This window comes from Oncorhynchus kisutch, linkage group LG30 (genome assembly GCF_002021735.2).
Source record: "Oncorhynchus kisutch isolate 150728-3 linkage group LG30, Okis_V2, whole genome shotgun sequence".
Lineage (NCBI taxonomy): Eukaryota > Metazoa > Chordata > Actinopteri > Salmoniformes > Salmonidae > Oncorhynchus > Oncorhynchus kisutch.
In genome coordinates, this window is record NC_034203.2 from 18,877,413 (window position 1) to 18,897,952 (window position 20,540).

The window sequence follows — 20,540 nt, forward strand, 5'->3', positions numbered from 1 at the left end:
CCGGCTCAGGGCATCTTGCCGCCAGTACATCTCTGCGGCCCAGGATATCCTGCGCCGGCTTTGTGCACTGTGTCTCCGGTGCGTCTGCACAGCCCAGTGTGTCCTGTGCCTGCACCCCGCACGGGCCAGGCCAAAGTCACCATCCAGCCAGGACGGGTTGTGCAGGCTCTACGCTCATGACCTCCAATGCGCCTCCACGGCCCAGTGTATCCTTTGCCCGCTCCCAGAACCAAGCCCCCTGTATGTCTTCCCAGCCTGGTGAGTCCTGTGCCTGCTCCCAGAGCCAGGCCTCCTGTGTATCTCTCCACTCCAGTGATGATCCATGGCAAGAAACCTTCAGTGATGATCCATGGCACGAAGCCTCCAGTGATGATCCATGGCAAAAAGCCTCCAGTGATGATACATGGCACGAAGCCTCCAGTGAGGAGTCATGGCACGAAGCCTCCAACGACGGCCTCCAGTCCGGAGCCTCCAGCGACGGCCTCCAGTCCGGAGCCTCCTGCGAGGGTGCTCAGTCCGGGGCCCGCAGCGAGGTTTCCCAGTCCAGGGCCTGCAGCGAGGGTGCCCAGTCCTGGGTCTGCAACGAGGGTGCCCAGTCCGCGGCCCGCAACGAGGGAGCCCAGTCCGGGGCCCACAACGAGGGTCCCCAGTCCAGGGTCGGCGGCGAGGGTCCTCAAACCAGAGGCGCCACCAAAGCGGGGTGAGCCAGAACTATGTCCCGCACCAGAGCCGCCACTACGGATAGATGCCCACCCGGACCCTCCCCTATATGTTCAGGACTTGCGGCCGGAGTCCGCGCCTTTGGGGGTACTGTCACATCCTGACCGTAGAGAGACGTTTTATTTCTCTATTTGGTTAGGTCAGGATGTGATGTGGGGCATTCTGTTTTGTTTTCTATGTTTCTTTATTTCTATGTTTGGCCGGGTATGGTTCTCAATCAGGGACAGCTGTCTATCGTTGTCTCTGATTGGGAATCCTTTCAGTGTGGGTAGTTAACTTTGTTTGAGGCATTTAGCCCTGTAAGCTTCACGTTTGTTTTATCGTTTTTTTAAATGTACGCTCACCACTCATCTACTTCCAACGACACACGTGACAAGAGGATGCTCTTCTATGCTCTTCTATAGAATCAACAACATCCAAAATCAGCACCACAGTTACTGGTTAAAAATCTAGAACATCTGATGACGGGGAGAAAGTTATCAACAGGCAGATGAATGAATGTCCTAAACACTTAACCCCTCTATTCTACCCAGAACACTAGCCCTAACTTGTATGTCCTAAACACTTAACCCCTCTATTCTACCCATAACACTAGCCCTAACTTGTATGTCCTAAACACATAACCCCTCTTTTCTACCCATAACACTAACCATAACTTGATGTCCACATAAATGAACAATTTTCTTCATTATGAAGTATAACATGGAGCACCACTTTATAAATACCCTAGTTTTATTCTCGAAATTATCCTTCCACCTCTGAAGACTCTAGTCACTTCCATGCCAGTCAGAAGAACTACGGTCTTTTATCTCTGAACACTCAAAAGCAGCTTTATAAAAAGAAGTGTACAAGTTATAAGACATAATATAAGTATTCCCAAACCCTTTAAAAAATCTATAAGTAACAAAAAGTATAAGAAATAAACGTAACAAAATAACAAAGTTAAATGGAATAAAATACAAAAAACAGCAACAATTGCACTGTATAGATTTAAACTTTTTTTCTATAACATGAAGTAGTAATGTTAAAAATGAATGAATGCACCAATCCTACAATTAAACAAGGATTGCATGGCACACACATAAAGAAATGTGGTTGTTCACCACCCCCTGTCTTTGGCAGTAGGTGGAGCTACAACATTTTCTCCAATCAACAAGACTGAAAGATTGCTACAGAGAGAGATTTTCAACTCTACCGGTTTTGTGTTAGAAACGTTTGTATACTGTATCTGTCAGCTATGTTGCTGCTTGCATAACTACTCCTCTCAGTCCTTGTTGGTGAGTGATGTATTTTTGGGTCAGTGATGTGTTCACAAGCATTTCTTACACTTGCATTGACATCTGCTAACCATGTGTATGTGACCAATAAAACTTGATTTGATTAATTTATCATTTTAATTCCAACTCCAGAATATATTTGATAGTTGTCAAAAAAGCTATTAAAACAGCAACACGTCTTTACTATTCTGACAGGTGGTAGTTTTGAAGATGACATTAATCCTACTAGGTCTATGGTAGGTGGTGTGGAGGGTGATACCATCACCCTATCCTGCAGCTACATTGGCTCTGTGTCACGGTTTTCTTGCGGTGAAGGAGAGTCGGACCAAAATGCAGCGTGGTAATTTTGATACATGTTTAATAACCGAATAAACACGAACAATACAAAACCAATAAACGTAACACGAAAACCTAAACAGCCTAATCTTGTGCAAACTAACACAGAGACAGGAACAATCACCCACGAGACACTCAAAGAATATGGCTGCCTAAATATGGTTCCCAATCAGAGACAACGATAAACACCTGCCTCTGATTGAGAACCACTCCAGACAGCCATAGACTATGCTAGATACCCCCACTAAGCCACAAACCCAATACCTAACAAAACCCCAAGACAAAACACACCACAATAAACCCATGTCACACCCTGGCCTGACCAAAATAATAAAGAAAACACAAAATACTAAGACCAGGACGTGACACTCTGTAAACAATCTACATTGGTATCGTCAGTATCTCAGGTCTAAACCTGAGTTCCTGTTTCTCATCACTAAATCAGGATATGTCCAGAAACCTGTCACCCCTCGCATGTCAGCTCAGGTTCAAACCGACTGGGTGGATCTGGAGATCTCCTCTGCTGAAGTAACATACTCTGCTCTCTACTACTGTGCTCTGAGGCACAGAGTGACAGGAAACCAGAAACACTGTACAAAAACATGATCTGACACACATGCATATACACAGTTCATTTTAATGCTATTGACAACACAATGAAAAGTGCCTATAAACCAGCTATTTCCTGTCTGGGTAATGTACATCCCCTTTCTCTCTGCAGAAAACTCTCAACAGCAAGAACTGCAGCAACAGAATCCAGTAACCAAGGCAGAGATCTGATCTGGTATTTCTGTTCAACATGGAGAACTCTCTGATACTGGTTCTCATTCTAGCCTCAGGTAAACAATATTTAATATAATGTTTTATATCATGTTATGATGAATAATTATGTTTTTTGTGTCCCTTTTACTTTGTTAATATATAATTACTGTTAATACATTTCCACCCCAATTTCAACAGCACGTAGCTTTTACACTTTGTTACAATTTTACTGTTCTATGTTTACAGGACAGATTGCTGGGGATCACATTACTCCTGTAAATAATGAAATGATCACAACAGAGGGAGAACTTGTGACTCTGAGATGCTCATATGATACAAGCTATGCAAATATTTGGCTTTACTGGTACCGGCATTATCCTAACCAGGCTCCTCAGTTTCTACTGTATAAAGGTGCCAGATCACAGAGCGGGAGTGAACATATCCCTGATAAGAGATATACATCCACAACGTCCCAGACATCAACTGAACTGGTCATAACAAGCCTAACCCTGGCAGACACAGCTCTCTACTACTGTGCTGTTGACACAGTGATACAAAGAGTATAATACACCATACAAAAACCTGCAGACCAAAATGCTTTGATGAAGTGGAAATCATAATTAAACAGCAACCACATTTGATGTCATGATGGCAGAAGTTGAGATCAGAGAACTGTGGTCACACCTGTGCTGTGTGAAATCACCAGGTGATCTAGTGTTTCTCTGTCTTTCTATTCAATGCACTGTGAGAAATATGTATTCTTCACTCTTCAATCAGTAGTCTTCAATTTCATTTACCACAGGCATTTTATTTTATATTGGTTGGATAATCACTTGAGAATATGACAAAGTGCAAAAATAACATTATTGTTGGCCCTATTCACAATTCAAACAGCTTGGTGGTGTAGTATGACAGTCAACCTGAAGGGGGCAACCTAACAAAGCACACACACCCCTGAATCAGAATATGCCATACAGACAGACACATTTGTTAATTTAATTTATATACATTATTATTATATGTTGTGAAGATTTATTTATCTTTCTTTTCAGGGTGCACAGCAGAAGAGAATGTAACACAGCCAACAAAAAGGACGTAAGAAGGACAACCAACAACACTCACTTGTCTATGTGTGATCAATCAGCATATCTCTTTTGTACAAATATCAAGCAAATATCAACCCCATGTTTATACTGAGAAGGGATGTTCATCTGCAGACACTACTACTGAGTTCAAGGAGAGATTTGATGCCCGTCTGAATTTCACAGCAAAATCATTCCCCTTGAAGATCCAGAGATTACAGCTGTCTGACTCTGCTGTGTACTACTGTGCTCTGATGCCAATTGTTACAACAGGATATATTGCCCCATTACAAAACCGCTGTGCGTGTGTTTTGTGTTGTGTGATGTTTTTTAAGGGGAGGTGTTACATAATTGAGGTGGAGGAAGATAAATGCATTTTTTACTGTAGCGGACAGTGAGAAACCAGGGTAGTCATTCTGTCATAACTCTACTTGTGTTCCCTCTTTTCACTGTGTCAAATAACACTTACCAGCATGTTACCAGGATACATTTTAATACACAGTATGCAGTAGTGGGTGAGTTTGATACTATTCTTCATATCCAATGTTATTAACAGAGCCTGGAGTAATATTACTGTGAATGACATTTTATCCATTTTTAATACACTTGACTAATTTTTGTTTTCCATGTGGCTTTCATGGGAATGACATTACTCCAACATCAGATAAGGTGTTTGGGTTGGAGGGTGATGTCATAAATCTGTCCTGTAACTACTCCTCTGCTAATACTCTCCAGTGGTATCATCAGTACCCTGGATCATCTCCCATCTTCCTCCTCCTCACTACAGTCTCCTCAAACCCCTCTGTGGTGAACGCTACTCCTCCATACCCACATCTGTCTATTAAACTGAATAAGGAGAGAACCCGCCTGGATCTGGAGATCTCCTCTGCTAATGTAACAGTCTCTGCTCTATACTACTGAGCCCTGGAGCCCAAAGTGACAGGAAACCCTGAAACGCTGTACAAAAACCTGACAGCTTATGATAAACACCTCTTATGCATCTTTTAAGGCAGGGGTGGGGCGTCCTACTGTAGGTTCATGAAAATAAATTATCCTTTAAAAAACTGTGTTGGACTTCACTCCAGCATATAACCTCCTCTACAATATGATGGTTCTCTTCACAGTTATTTTACTTTCTGTTCTGACAGGTTAGTAAATGACTGTATTCCTGTCATTATTTTTACTACGTTGTTTAGGTTATAGTTTATCTGCGCTATTGGATTTTAGAGTAAATACGAAGATATTTCCTCATTTCGAAAACATCAATCTTGTAATTGATCTGTCACCTATTCATATTTGTCGGTGGCAGTTTTCAACAGTATCCAGGATCAGCTTTATCCTCCATGCCTCTAGGACTGTAGTGTAGAATAACAAAAAAATATATATATACATTTACAAAATAACATGGGTAACTATTTACACACTTTCAATATTTAGAAGACCCTCAGTCCTCTATCAAATCAAATCAATTTATATAGCCTCTGCCTTTAACCCCAAACAGCAAGCAATGCAGGTGTAGAAGCACGGTGGCTAGGAAAAACTCCCTAGAAAGGCAAAAACCTAGGAAGAAACCTAGAGAGGAACCAGGCAATGAGGGGTGGCCAGTCCTCTTCTGGCTGTGCCAGGTGGAGATCACAGTGGTTGTAGAGGGTGCAACAGGACAGCACCTCAAGAGTAAAAATGAACAGTTTAGGGTTCCATAGCCGCAGGCAGAACAGTTGAAACTGGAACAGCGGCAAGGCCAGGTGGACTGGGGACAGCAAGGAGTCATCATGCCAGGTAGTCCTGATGCATGGTCCTAGGGCTCAGGTCCTCAGAGAGAGAGAAAGAGAGAATTAGAGAGAGCATACTTAAATTCACACAGGACACCGGATAAGAGTCCCATTCGGAGTCAGTGTCACTGTGAAAGAAAATGTTCAGATAGAATAGTTTCACATATGAGCTCTGTATCAACAGGTATGATAAACACATATATATAGAGAGAGTTGAAGGTTGAAGGTTGAATATATTAGGTTGAATATATGATTATATTACTATTACCTGCTAGATTTTCTGTCTCTTTTATATTATGACATTTCAGCTATATCTACTGTCTCTATTATATTATGACAGACCAGCTAGATCTACTGTCTTTATTATATTACAACAGACCAGCTGTATCTACTTTTTCCATTTCGCTTTGGCCATTGATGTCGTCCTGCCCTCTCCTCAACAGCCTCAAATAGGCTATTTCATGTGGGTTGGGGTGGGGCGGCAGACACACGCATCTCACATTTTATGACATTACATGTTTATATATTGCTTCTAAAATAAATTTAAAAATCACAAATAATATTTTATATTATTAATTTCAAACAAGGGCATTAGCATGATAAGAACTTACCAGTCCAAAACGATGTCCTCTCCCTTTCAAAAAATATTCCTCCACAATCGCTAAATGAATCGTTCTACAACAATCTCTGTCTCACCTTCCCAATCAATTTATTCTAAAATTGTGTGCACATGACCACTATTTTCGGAGAGCCTGTTTCTGTCCTGCCTGTTTCTGTCTTTCTGTCCTGCCCAAAACTCTTCTCTAAAACATATGTTCTTCTCATATGATCTTCTCAAAAACATGTTTGTCTAGCTGTGTCCAGTCCAGGTGGTGCTTGCACAGGCAGACCATCTATGGGAGGAAGGATGTCAGCACTGCGCAGCAGCTGAAACCTGGCCCTGACTGAGTCCGAACACAACCTTGGTGACAACAACCCCAGGCTCCAGAGCATCGAAGCTGTAAAGCAGGAAATAACAAAAAAAATTGAGAAGACATTACAACCTGGCACAACATCAATTCACCTCCCAAGTTTAGATAAAACTGTGGCAGTGGCCTGAAGTACTGAGTCAGGTGTTGTTGCCAGCCATAGGTTTCCACCAGCACCGTACCATCATCCAGTCCAACCGACTGTGGAATGTTAACCCCTGTCACAGCGCACCAATAATCTTAGACAAAGTGCTCACTCTGGTCTTTCTGAAGCGCTGCTTGATGATCTTGGAAACAGGAAGTTAAAATGATAACACACAGGCCGACTACACGTACCTCTGGAAAATACAGAATAATGTGAGATAAATAAATAAATCATATTGGAGGTCAATTAAATTATCAAAACGTGTTGTTTATGTGTTACATATCAAGTGTTGTCATCAAGTCCTCGTAGAGATGCCACACTGCTGCTTTTGTCACATAGGATGGCAGCAGCTTTTCACCAAAGTGTTTGTGTCCTGGGTGGCGTCCTGGTAATACTATTGAATTATCCTCTGCGTAGTTGTTGATGAAGGTCACCACTTTCTGCAAGACCTCATGCTTCAGGTGTAACCTAAGCTTGCTTGGGCCATTAGAGAGGCATGAGACAATTTGCCTTGTATGACTGGTGGAGGAGAGTCGTGCGTGTTCTACTGATGCTGAAATTCCAGATACACATTTTTTGGCATTATTATACAATAGATAGCCGTAATCACCATCAGACACACCTGGCTAACTTGATGGGTCATGTAATCATCTGGTGAAGTGATATATTTTGTTTAGACATGCTAGCTAAACAATGAACCGTAATCCAGTTTTTTTTTTTAAGGCGGGTGGGGAAGCGAAACCTGTTGCGTGATAGTGAGAAGGAGAGATGTCGTCGTTTCACTCGATCTGTCCAACTTATCACCTTATCGCCTCTAAAATGTAAATAAAACACTACAAAGAGTTTATATAATGTGTATAACATTACATACCTATTTGAATGTTTGTGTCGAATTTGAATCTGTTTTTTAGGGCGGTGCTAAAGTGATCTTCAGAAGTAAACAGTGGCTTTTGAGAGTCATGATAGCTTGCGGGGCTGATGCAAATAATGACTAGGTATCCCCCCTTACCCTGTCCCTTTCTTGTTTTTAAACGGTGAGAGAACTGCTACACCTGGTGGAGAGAGGCTGTAAGACAGAATTAGTTGCTCTATGCGTGCTGTACGTTACACCATAACACGTCACGAAGTAACGTACAGCGTCGGAGGGGTCCGTTTATTCTACTTTTCTCCAATACTATAGAGCCATTACCATGTTATTCAATGCTTGAATAGAAACATAGTTAACACCCCAGATTTTGATGTCAACACAGTCGCTACAGTTCCATTAGTTTTCATTGCAGCCTCGTTTGAATGTCGCGGTTGCACACATTTGTACAGAATGGGGTTAGTCACCGTTAGCTAGCTAGCTAAACAATTAAGCGCAATCCCAATCCTTAGATTACTAGCAATACAAAATGATTGTCATAGCTAGATAAAGTGATGATATGTATTATAATTCAAGCAGCAGTAATATTTGACTATACTGGTACCACGCACCTCAGTTTCTACTGTATTAAAGGTGCCATATTCTTCACTCTTCAATCAGTGGTCTTCACTTCCACTTAGACATGTTGATATTGGTTGGAAAAGCACTTGGGAATATGACAAAGTGCAACAATGTTATTGTTTGCAGTTGGTTCTATTCACAATTCACATTTACCTGTGGTGTAGTTTTAAAGTCCACCTAAAAGGGGCAACCAAACAAAGCGCACACACACCCCTGAATCAGAGGATGCCATACAGACACACCTCCCCATGGTCTATTACTGCATGTAATACAGAACAACATGAAGCATCAACAGTAGGACAGAGGGTGTCAAAGCTCTGTGATAGATAGATCAGCATTGTTCTGCTCCTTACCTTTTCCACTTCAAACTGACTGACTAGTCATGAGAAATTGGCTGATTCTGCATGTTCTGGCTGCATACTGCTTTGGTATGACATCACTCTGTTCACCTGTCTCACTCTGTGCATTTGTTAATTTGATGTATGTACATTAATATTAAATGTTGTGAAGATATACTTATCTTTCTTTTCAGGGTGCAGAGCAGAAGAGAATGTAACACAGCCAACAGAAGATGTAATGGTCGTAGAAGGACAACGAACAAAACTCAGTTGTACATTTGATACAACTGATCTATCGCCATATCTCTTTTGGTACAAACAACAGCCAAATGGCAACCCCGTGTTTTTGCAGAGCAAGTATACGTTTGGAGTTAAGGAAACTGTTAATGAGTTCAAGGGGAGATTTCATGCCCGTCTGAATGTCACGGCAAAATCATTCCCCTTGACGATCCAGAGGTTGCAGCTGTCTGACTCTGCTGTGTACTACTGTGCTCTGAAGCCCACTGTGACAGCAGGATACACAGTCCCCTTACAAAAACTCTAAGTTTCACATGTATCCATAGAAACATTCAGTACCACTGAAAAGTTGGGACCGAAGCACAAAATGTATATTAATATACTTTATGTACGGTAGTAGACCTGCATTAGATACTCTGTAAGCTACATGAGTATTTGTACATTAATTATAATAGAACATCTGTATATTTTTAAACTATATAAAAATAATTATATGAATCAAACTCACTTCATGGAATATTTAAGTACTTGTAAATTCCTTTAGGCTACTTTCAGTATCATGTGAGCTAGACGTAAAGGCTTTACACTTTGTCTAATGTACTGCAGAGACTGCTAATGTAATATTGACGAGGTAATATTGACTCATACATTTCGTTACAATCTTTCCTTTCTCTGAACAGGCTCCTCCTTCCTGTCTGTCAGTTGATGGTGATGTACAGACTGAGATGGACATGGAAGAGAGAGAGAGGATCTCTACCTCTTACTGTAACTCACAGTCACTCTCAGTGTGTTCTGTATAACCATGTTACTCTGTCTGATCATCTGGCTGGTTCTTGATGTATTCTGCTTCGGTATGATGGAACCTTTTCTCTCATTGGTTATATAATCATCATCTATGTATTTTCAACTATCATTAGCACTCACTTTATAATGTTTTGTCTTCCAGAGTGTGCAGGAGACCAAGTCCAACAGCAACCAGGTGGTGTGATTGCTACAGAAGGAGGACTGGTAACACTGAGTTGTCAATATAACACCAGTGCTAATAATAATAATGCATATCTATTTTGGTACAAACAAGAAGAAAATGACTTCCCTAAACATATGCTGACCCGTTTTTCTTTTGGATCTGGAGACAATGCTGGAGGGTTCAAGGAGAGATTCAATGCAAGTCTAAATGCCAAGACACAATCAGTCCCCTTGATGATTCAGAGGTTGCAGCTGTCTGACTCTGCTGTGTACTTCTGTGCTCTGAAGCCCACAGTGACAACAGGATATACAGCCCCCTTACAAAAACACTGTGTGTGCACATGGATGCGTGTTTACAGTACTTTGTGTTGTGAGTCGTTTTTTAAGACATTTTGAGACAATACCAATAGAGGCCAGTAAAGAGCTAAAATATCTCTTCAGAACAACTGCAAAATCATGAAGATGACATTTTGCAGCAATCCATCCCAGAAATACAGTTGAACTCTAATACCCAACCACCTTTAGTGTAGAGAGGTGGAGCTTCAAAGTCAAAGATTGATTTGACAGTACAGTATGTAGTCTACAAGATATTTCAGGAGAGGATAGTGATGCACTCTTACATGACAGCTCATCAAGCCAGCCATTCAGACCCCCTGAAGATGTTTAATGCAATTCTGCTTTTTTCAAGGTTCATTTGTAAGTGCATAGGTTTTGCACCGCAGTTTTGGAGACATACGTACATTTGTATTTTTTTATTTAACTAAATATATCAGCTAAGAACAATTTATTCTTTATAATGACGGCCACCCGAGCCAAACCCTAACAACACCTGGTAAATTGTGCACCACCCTATGAGACTCCCAATCACGGACAGTTGTTATACAGCCTCTACTTCACAGTACACCAGAACACAGCAAAAATTAAACACAACAGTCTAAACATACCTGAGGCAATAGAGCAAAAAGTCCATTAGATGACAGCAAAGGGACCTGTTACGACCCTACAGGAAAGGTGGGAAATCCATATCTTAATATAAACCAGGGTACTTAGTGGCCTATAGTATGTAAATCTCAAAACTTTCCCTTTGGTTTATCTGTTTTCTAATTGAGGCCTGAACATGATCAATACCCATAGCTTGTAGGGAGGCAGGGTTGCCATGGTGTAAGCACATGTAGTGCCTTGCCATTGGGTAGTCTTCATTGCCTACCCATATGGCATACAAGCCAGAATGTACAGTGGGGCAAAAAAGTATTTAGTCAGCCACCAATTGTGCAAGTTCTCCCACTTAAAAAGATGAGAGAGGCCTGTAATTGTCATCATAGGTACACTTCAACTATGACAGACAAAATGAGAAGAAAAAAATCCAGAAAATCTCATTGAGGATTTTTTATTTTTTTATTTACAAGTTATGGTGGAAAAAAAGCATTTGGTCACCTACAAACATGCAAGATTTCTGGCTCTCACAGACCTGTAACTTCTTCTTTAAGAGGCTCCTCTGTCCTCCACTCATTACCTGTATTAAATGGCACCTGTTTGAACTTGTTATCAGTATAAAAAACACCTGTCCACAACCTCAAACAGTCACACTCCAAACTCCACTATGGCCAAGACCAAAGAGCTGTCAAAGGACACCAGAAACAAAATTGTAGACCTGCACCCGGCTGGGAAGACTGAATCTGCAATAGGTAAGCAGCTTGGTTTGAATAAATAAACTGGGAGCAATTATTAGGAAATGGAAGACATACAAGACCACTGATAATCTCCCTCGATCTGGGGCTCCACGCAAGATCTCATCCCGTGGGGTCAAAATGATCACAAGAATGGTGAGCAAAAATCCCAGAACCCCACGGGGGGACCTAGTGAATGACTTGCAGAGAGCTGGGACCAAAGTAACAAAGCCTACCATCAGTAACACACTACGCCGCCAGGGACTCAAATCCTGCAGTGCCAGACGTGTCCCCCTGCTTAAGCCAGTACATGTCTAGGCCCGTCTGAAGTTTGCTAGAGAGCATTTGGATGATCCAGAAGAAGATTGGGAGAATGTCATATGGTCAGATGAAACCAAAATATAACTTTTTGGTAAAAACTCAACTCGTCGTGTTGAGTGTTGCATCCAAAGAACACCATACCTACTGTGAAGCATGGGGGTGGAAACATCATGCTTTGGGGCTGTTTTTCTGCAAAGGGACCAGGACGACTGATCCGTGGAAGGAAAGAATGAATGGGGCCATGTATCGTGAGATTTTGAGTGAAAACCTCCTTCCATCAGCAAGGGCATTGACGATGAAACGTGGCTGGGTCTTTCAGCATGACAATGATCCCAAACACACCGCCCGGGCAACGAAGGAGTGGCTTCGTAAGAAGCATTTCAAGGTCCTGGAGTGGCCTAGCCAGTCTCCAGATCTCAACCCCATAGAAACTCTTTGGAGGGAGTTGAAAGTCTGTGTTGCCCAGCAACAGCCCCAAAACATCACTGCTCTAGAGGAGATCTGCATGGAGGAATGGGCCAAAATACCAGAAACAGTGTGTGAAAACCTTGAAGACTTTTGACGTTTGACCTCTGTCATTGCCAACAAAGTGTATATAACAAAGTATTGAGATAAACTTTTGCTATTGACCAAATACTTATTTTCCACCATAATAAATAAATTAAAAATCCTATAATGTGATTTTCTGGATTTTTTTTCTCATTTTGTCTGTCATAGTTGAAGTGTACCTATGATGAAAATTACAGGCCTCTCATCTTTTTAAGTGGGAGAACTTGCACAATTGGTGGCTGACTAAATACTTTTTTTGCCCCACTGTATACTGTAGAAAAAAAGCAATAGCAGAAAACATTTCACTTTGGTGTCAGGAGGAGGGACTGTATAATCAAAGATCTTATGGAAGTTATTATTCAAGAAGTAGCTAGTTAGTTAGGTCTCTTAGTGCTGAAACGCTGTCTGTCGGTCTGTGTGTTACTCAAAGGTCTAGCCAGATGTTGCTCTTCTCATGTGTTCTCTTTTCATCTTTTTTAGGTGAGTTACTATATGATTGAAATCCTTGCTTCATCTTTGAAGATTATTTGACCGTGAAGGAAGAACATATTTTCATCCATAAAATGTGTCGTAGTACAATACTATCATGTATGTTACATTTATAGCAGTTACAGAAAATGTGTTACGCGTCAGTTAGAACTATCATTTTTACTGTTACATTTTTTTGCAGGAAACAGTTTTGGTTTTTCAATAAACCCTGCTACTATGTCAATCTCTCCTGCAAATATTATGGCAATGTCTACAATCTCCAGTTGTACCGCCAGTATCCCAGATCCAAACCAGAATTCCTCCTGTACATCACACCAGTGGGGTTAGTATTTACAGCTACTCCCCCACCTCCTTGTCTGACAGTTTCCATTGACAAAGTGGAAAAATGTGTGGATCTGAAGATCTCCTCTGCTGTAGTGACAGACTCTGCTCTGTGCTACTGTGCTCTGATGCCCACAGTGACAGGAAACAGAGAAATACTGTACCAAAACATGTCAAGTGCCTTGGAAAGAAACCAATGAGAAGGGGAGGAGCTACATCTAGGCAAGAGAGGAGCAAATATTCAGAGATCGCCAAGATTATGTTTCTGTATGCAGTGCTGCTGCTCTGCACATGTGTAGGTAAGTGACACTTTCCTGATAATGATGCATAAAAAAAATGATATATTTTAAGTTTCATTTTATTTTCTCTAACGTATGCCTTACAACTACCCTCTATTTGTACAGATCACGGTTTCGAAAATGCTATTGCTCCTTTAAGAAATGAGGTGCATGGCTTGGAGGGAACCACTGTCACCGTGTCCTACAACTACTTCTCAACTTCTACATTTGGAAATATATTCTACTGGTATCATCAAAACCAGTGCTGGGAAAATGCCACTATTCCTTCTATGGATGATACATATAGACTTCCAAGAGAATTGGCCACCTGGTAGTCTGTTATATTGATACAGAGACCAAACGTGTGGATCTGAAGATCTCCTTTGCTGAAGTGCCATGAAGACCACAGTGACACTGTACAAAAACCTGTCAAGATCCATAGGAGGAAACAGACATCATGTATGACATACATTTCTAACATGCCTACTGTATGTTAAGGGGAGGGACTTATGGTAGAGGATGATCTGAACAACAGTATAGAAACATAAAAACAGGAGGAAACCTTCAGAGACTGCAGAGATCTTTCTGTCCGTTTGTCTCTGCTTATCCAAGATGGTTTGTTGGATTCAATGTTGATCCTGACCATATTTATGGGTAGGTGATGCAATACAATACATGACAAAACAATACAATTCAATACACTGCATTGCCATACTTGTCAATATGAATTCAATTCAATTTCAATATATTTTATTCAACAATTAAATGTATGTTAAATAAAACCCTTCTCTATGCAGGTGTCAGTTGTGAGGACCTCACTCCACTCAGGAAAGAGATTACTGTTTAGAGGGAACCCCTGTTAACTTGTTTTACAACTTCTCCAGGACATCTACTGGTGGAGATGAAGTCTGTTGGTATCACCAAGACACAGCACAAAGGCCAGAGTTACTCCTGTACATCTCAGGTTCAGAGATGATAAAGTTAGCAGATCCACTGACCACTCGAATAACTGAATGAAGAGATAAACCGTTTGGATCTGGAGATCTCCTCTGCTGTAGTGACAGACTGCTCTGTACTACTGTGCTGTGAGGCCCACAGTGACAGGAAAATTCATTCCAATTTGATGTGTATTCGTATTCTGCTACAGTCAGGACTCTTAACCACATCATATACATCAAATATGCATTGATTATATGACATCATTGTTCTCAACATGGACCAGCTCAGTGGTTTGGTCCTCTGGTAAATCCATGTACTACACTCTTTAGAGGCACATACCTGAAGCCAACTGACTGGTAATGGACCAGACAAACTGCTCTGTTGGTCTGGGTCACGAGATATAAAAAGTAAATAAAGTTTGTGCATGTATAATAATTCAATATTCATGTGAGGATTTAGTGTCTTTATTCTCAGAACTTCCTCAACATTTAAATATGGTCAGCAAAGTGAAAGTAGAGTATAAAGGGTTTTCTTTATATTTACCCACAAACAGCTGTTTCTGCTGCTCCTGGCTGGTCTTCAGGTGAGGTACCTTCTTATCCTACATGTGCTGCCTACTACACCTCCTGAAGGACGGGTTGATTAGGCCCAAGTGAGCCGGGTGGCTCGTCCACTGCTTCTCACTCTTCGGCCACAACCAATGAGATGTTCTCTCTGACTCCTGATCAGTTATAAGACAGATCTTCTTTGTCTGTGCTCCTCCTATAGCCTGCCCTCCACAGTTATGAAGTGACAATATTTTTCTATGTATGACAATGATACAATAGTTCCATCTAGTGTTCAACATTCTGCTCAACAAGGTGAAACCTTGACATTGCTTGTATTTTCAAGGCTAAGTTACTAGTGAGAGTCAAGAGGTGTCAGTGGAGTCTCATAGTTTGCTTCTTTTCCTTTAAGAGAGAGTTATCAGTTTTGTCACATGGGCTGCTTCTTATTTCACCACATCAGCCTATGGCGGTCTTCTGCATCTGCAGCGGAAGGTGGCCGAACTACAGCGGTGTTTGTCAGACCACAAGACATCCCGAAAATCGGTCTTCTCAAAAACAATTCTGTTGTGTCCGTATGACCACTCTTTGGAAAGATGAGACTCTCACGAATACGATGGTTGTCTCTCCTCTGGTTTCCCCTCTGTTTGGGCCACAAACAAATGTGACCCAACTGTTTAAAGGGGGAATTCTCACATACAACATGGAAAATTTAAGGGGTTAAATATGTGTAAAACATATTTTATATACAGTACCAGTCAAAATTGGTAGTAAAGGCCAAATTCTGTATTTGATCAAATAATTTTGCTATATATTTTTTATACCTAAAGGGGTCCTACAATTCCAAATCAAAAATAGCTAAATGATCACTGGTATGAGCATCTTAAAATAATGATATATGTCCACTGTTTTTTTTTATACCTACCTCTAAATCAAATAGCTAAATTATTAATAATTAGATATGTCAATGTATAACCCCTCCCCAAACTCAACAAAATAATTGAATATACCATAAGCTCCTCCCTTAACGCCGAGCCCCACAATTATGAGACTTCTCAGCTACAGTGGATGGAACATAAAGTCTATAACAGTCTATTCTTCCTCTATACATATATCATAATGGCACATTGGCTTAGGAATACTTTACTTATCCTGGCTGCATGCTATTTTGGTACAGTATAATGCTTCTCCTTCCTAGTATCTATTATCTTATCTGTCTGAATTTGAGCTAACAAGTTATTACAACTTTTTCAGATTGCAGAGGTGAAGAGGCTGTTGACCAGCAGAGTGGACATGTTACTGCCCTTGAAGGAGGACTGATAACACTCAGCTGTAACTACACTACCAGTAGTCTATCTCCTGATCTCTTCTGGTACATCCAGTTAACTAGGGACACTCCTCAGTATGTCCTGAGAAGAGATCGTTATTCAGGGGGGAGCAATAGTGATGAGTTCAAGAAGAGGTTTGATTCCGGACTGAATTTCACATCTAGCTCTGTCCCCTTGACCATTCAGAGGTTGCAGCTGTCTGACTCTGCTTGGTACCTCTGTGCTCTGAGGTCCACTGTGACAACAATAAATTCAGTCACTGTACAACAACACAGGGGAGAGTGTTGTTCAGACAATGTCACAAGCTTCTCAATGTTTGACGATACACAGAAAGAGGAGGAGACAAGGATTTCATCATCTCATCATTGCCTAGTTACATCGGAGTGGTATTACTCTTCTCCCACTGATTTCACAGTAGCAGACATGGAACCCTGGCTGAGGAATGTACTGATTCTTGCTACATTTTGTTATGGTATTACTATATTATTTATTTAATATTATTATTAATCTTATTTGTTTATGTCCTTTTCTACAATCCCTTTCTTTTTTCAAACATACTTTTCAGTTTTATACTACAATTAATGGTATGCATTTTAATTCCCTCTATCATGTTACTTACCTCCTCTTTCCCCTAATACAAATGTGTGTCCTTTTCCAGAATGCAGAGGAGAAGACACAGTCATTCAGCCACCAGGAGATGTGATCGCTACTGAGGGAGAACAGGTCACACTGGGCTGTCAATTTGATGCAGTTAATAGTAATAATCTCAACCTGTTCTGGTACAAGCATGAATTAAATGGATTCCCAGAGTTCATGCTGGGACTTTTTTCTTTTAGAAGTACAAATGCCACTGGATATGAGGAGAGATTTTATTCCCATCTAGATAAAGACTCAAAATCTGTCCCTTTGACGATCCAGAGGGTGCAGCTGTCTGACTCTGCTGTGTACTACTGTGCTCTGAAGCCCACTGTAAGAACAGGATATACAGCCCCCCTACAAAAACTAGTGGAGATAGTGTGACTTCTGACAAGGAGGAGTATACCCCCACTGAGGGATCAACAGTGTCTCTGAGCTGTACATATGAAACAAGCAGCAGTAACATCTACCTTTACTGGTACCAACAATACCCAAACCAGGCACCTCAGGACCTACTGTATAAAGGTGCCAGAGCAAATAGTGTTGACCATATCTCTAGTCATCGGTATGAATCTACAACGTCCCAAACGTCAACTACACTCATGATAAAACATGTAACTCTGGCAGACACAGCTCTCTACTAATGTACCCTGAAGGACATCCAGCGATACAGAGTCTCTGAGAGGATGTAAAAAAAAACTAGAGCAACGATAAATGACTTGTTTTGGATGAGCTTGTTGGTCACTTCTGTTGTTAGAGTAAGTAAAAAAACATTTAGCATAATATGAGAAACATGTATTATGTACAAATTAGAGAATATTATGAATATGTAAAACAAATCATTTGATAATGCATTTTTCTTCCTTTTATTCACTTCAGAAGATCCTGAAAAATGAGTTGTGTTGTGTTTAGAGGAGGAGCTAGTATGAGAATGAAAAGGAGACACTCAACATGGCATGAAGGTCTTTCCTTAGTTCCATCTTATCTTCTGTCTCTAACATTAACCATGCTGTGCTGGTTCACCTTGTTCTTTTTAACATTTGTGGGTAATTAAAATACATTTAACAGTAATAATAATGTGTAAATACTTCCTCACAAGCTTGGAAAAAGATCACTTTTATCTCACGTTAGTTTTCTGCAAGTGATAGTTACGGGGATGGAATTTTCTCCAACAGTCTTGAGGAGGATGTGATACATGATGGCAGTGTCAAGCTTTCCTGTAACTACACATGATCTGGTGGAGGCAGTGTCTTATGGTATCACCAATATCACACATCTGCTCCCCAATTCCTCCTCCTCCTCTCAGTGTATTCAGCATCTGCTGCGACAAAAGTTACTGCAGATCCAACGTATCCTCGACCATCAGTTAACGTTGACAAAGTGGCCGAATGTGTGGATCTGGAGATCTCCTCTGCTGACAGACTCTGCTCTGTACTAATGTGCCCTGAGGCCCACAGTGACAGGACAGCCAAGACATACTGTACAACCAGGGAATAACAATCCTTATTGTGAACCGTTTAAAATATGTGAATTATCTGGCGTTTAACAGTAATAAGGATTACAACCGAATACAGTTTACATTACCAGAAATGTAATACTCAAATTAATAAAATGTAAATTACAAGAGTTATTTAACTAAATTTCTTACGCAGAGAGCCTCACCTCAGCACTATACCAACCTCTATTTCTCTGAGCAGGTGGCTCCTCCTCCTGACAGTGGAGGTAGTTGCAGGACAGACAGACAGCAGCCAAACACTACATATCACACCCTGCAGATCACAGTACACTGTATATCACATATCAGTTTGGTAAACCCTCTTTCCTAGCTGCATTCTGTCAAATACATCATGATGTTGCTCATTTCAATCTTACTGTTTTCAGCACTTGTTGGTAAGTAAGGTTTTATGTGAAGTAATTCCCACACTGTCTGTCATTATTTAGTTGGTACATATTGGGCTGATTATAATATAAAATGAGAGGTTTTCATGTTAAGTCTCATGCTTGTTTTCTTCTCCTTCACAGGTGATACTTTAGAGGATGATATTACTCCAACCAGTCCTGAGGAGTATTATTTAGACGGTAGCAGAGTTAAGATCTCCTGTAACTATACAGTAAAATCAGATAGTCTGCTGTGGTACAGACAGTACTCTGGATCAGGTCTCCAATTCCTTTACCTCGTAACAACTACCAATAATCCATATGAAGTGAGAGGTGATCCACAAGACTTTCGACTGACTGTTACACAGAACAAGGAGAGAACCCATGTGGATCTGGAGATCTCCTCTGCTGAAGTGACAGACTCTGCTCTGTACTACTGTGCTCTGAGGCCCACAGTGACAGGAAACCCAGAAACACTGCACAAAAACCTAACATCACCTGAGAGAGTATTTAAACTCTGTAGTTCAAGGTTTTATTTGACAATAATGCCATCAAGTGGAGTCAACATGCACCCATTATATTATGTCAAGAGGAGGAACATAGTGTTATACATAACATGTCATGAGTGGAACTGATTCACCCAGAGAGTGAATGTTCCAAGAGAAGATCATTAGAGAAGTCTCTGTCTAACACCCAGTAACTATGATGCTGCTCTAATCAGTCTTGTTTCAGTGCAATTGTAGGTGTGAGTTCACTCTCCATTAACGGAATGTGTACTAACAGAATGTACACTGTTCGGTATTCATTACAATATGGTATTATCAATATCAAGTGGTAATATGCTTTAAAACACCAAGTGTGGATATACTGTACACTGTCTACATTGACTCAGTAATACATGTTGTTATTATTTACAGGTACAAGTTTTGAAGACATAATAAGTCCAGACAGAGATGTAGTGGATGTTTTGGAGGGTAGTAGTGTAGTAGGTTAAACTCTCCTGTAGATACAACAGCTCATTAACCAACAGTCTGTTATGGTACCTCCAGCACCTTGGATCCTCTCCACAGTTCCTCATACTGGACTACTCTGGGGTCAGAACCAACACTAATAGCACAAAATGGACCCTCATACATGAAAAAGAGAATAACCGTGTGGTTCTGAAGATCTCCTCTGCTAAAGTGACAGACTCTGCTCTGTACTACTGGTCCCTGGAGCCCACACTGACAGGAAATCCAGAAACACAATACTGATCCTGACAATACAAACACAGACAACCTGAATCTGAGACCCCTAGAAACCCAAGAACCTGAGTCTGAATAGATCTTATCTTCCATCCATTATGTTCCCTTCTTTTTATAAGGAAAGTTATTTGCTTATTCAACTACGAGAGACCAGACTGTCACGTTCTGACCTTTATTTCCTGTGTTTTGTATTTAGTTAGTATGGTCAGGGCGTGAGTTGGGTGGGCAGTCTATGTTTGATTTTCTATGATTTGGG

General features: G+C 40.9%; 1 protein-coding gene across 1 annotated transcript; it reads left to right on the forward strand.

The window, feature by feature from the left end:
- Positions 1–16,260: 16,260 nt before the first annotated feature.
- On the forward strand, positions 16,261–18,989 carry LOC116358589 (uncharacterized). The gene is made up of 3 exons (XM_031810097.1): positions 16,261–16,369; positions 16,453–16,998; positions 17,185–18,989. The coding sequence occupies exons 1-3, from the start codon at positions 16,267–16,269 to the stop codon at positions 17,544–17,546; spliced, it is 1,011 nt and encodes a 336-aa protein (XP_031665957.1). The 5' UTR covers positions 16,261–16,266; the 3' UTR covers positions 17,547–18,989.
- The last annotated feature ends 1,551 nt before the right edge of the window (positions 18,990–20,540 follow it).

Bases quoted from the DNA above. Each gene is read 5' to 3' on its own strand.
- LOC116358589 (XM_031810097.1), top strand. From the start codon at position 16,267: ATGGAACATAAAGTCTATAACAGTCTATTCTTCCTCTATACATATATC. The intron at 16,370-16,452 runs GTACAGTATAAT...CAACTTTTTCAG, and splicing joins CCTGGCTGCATGCTATTTTG to ATTGCAGAGGTGAAGAGGCT. The intron at 16,999-17,184 runs GTATTACTATAT...GTCCTTTTCCAG, and splicing joins TCTTGCTACATTTTGTTATG to AATGCAGAGGAGAAGACACA.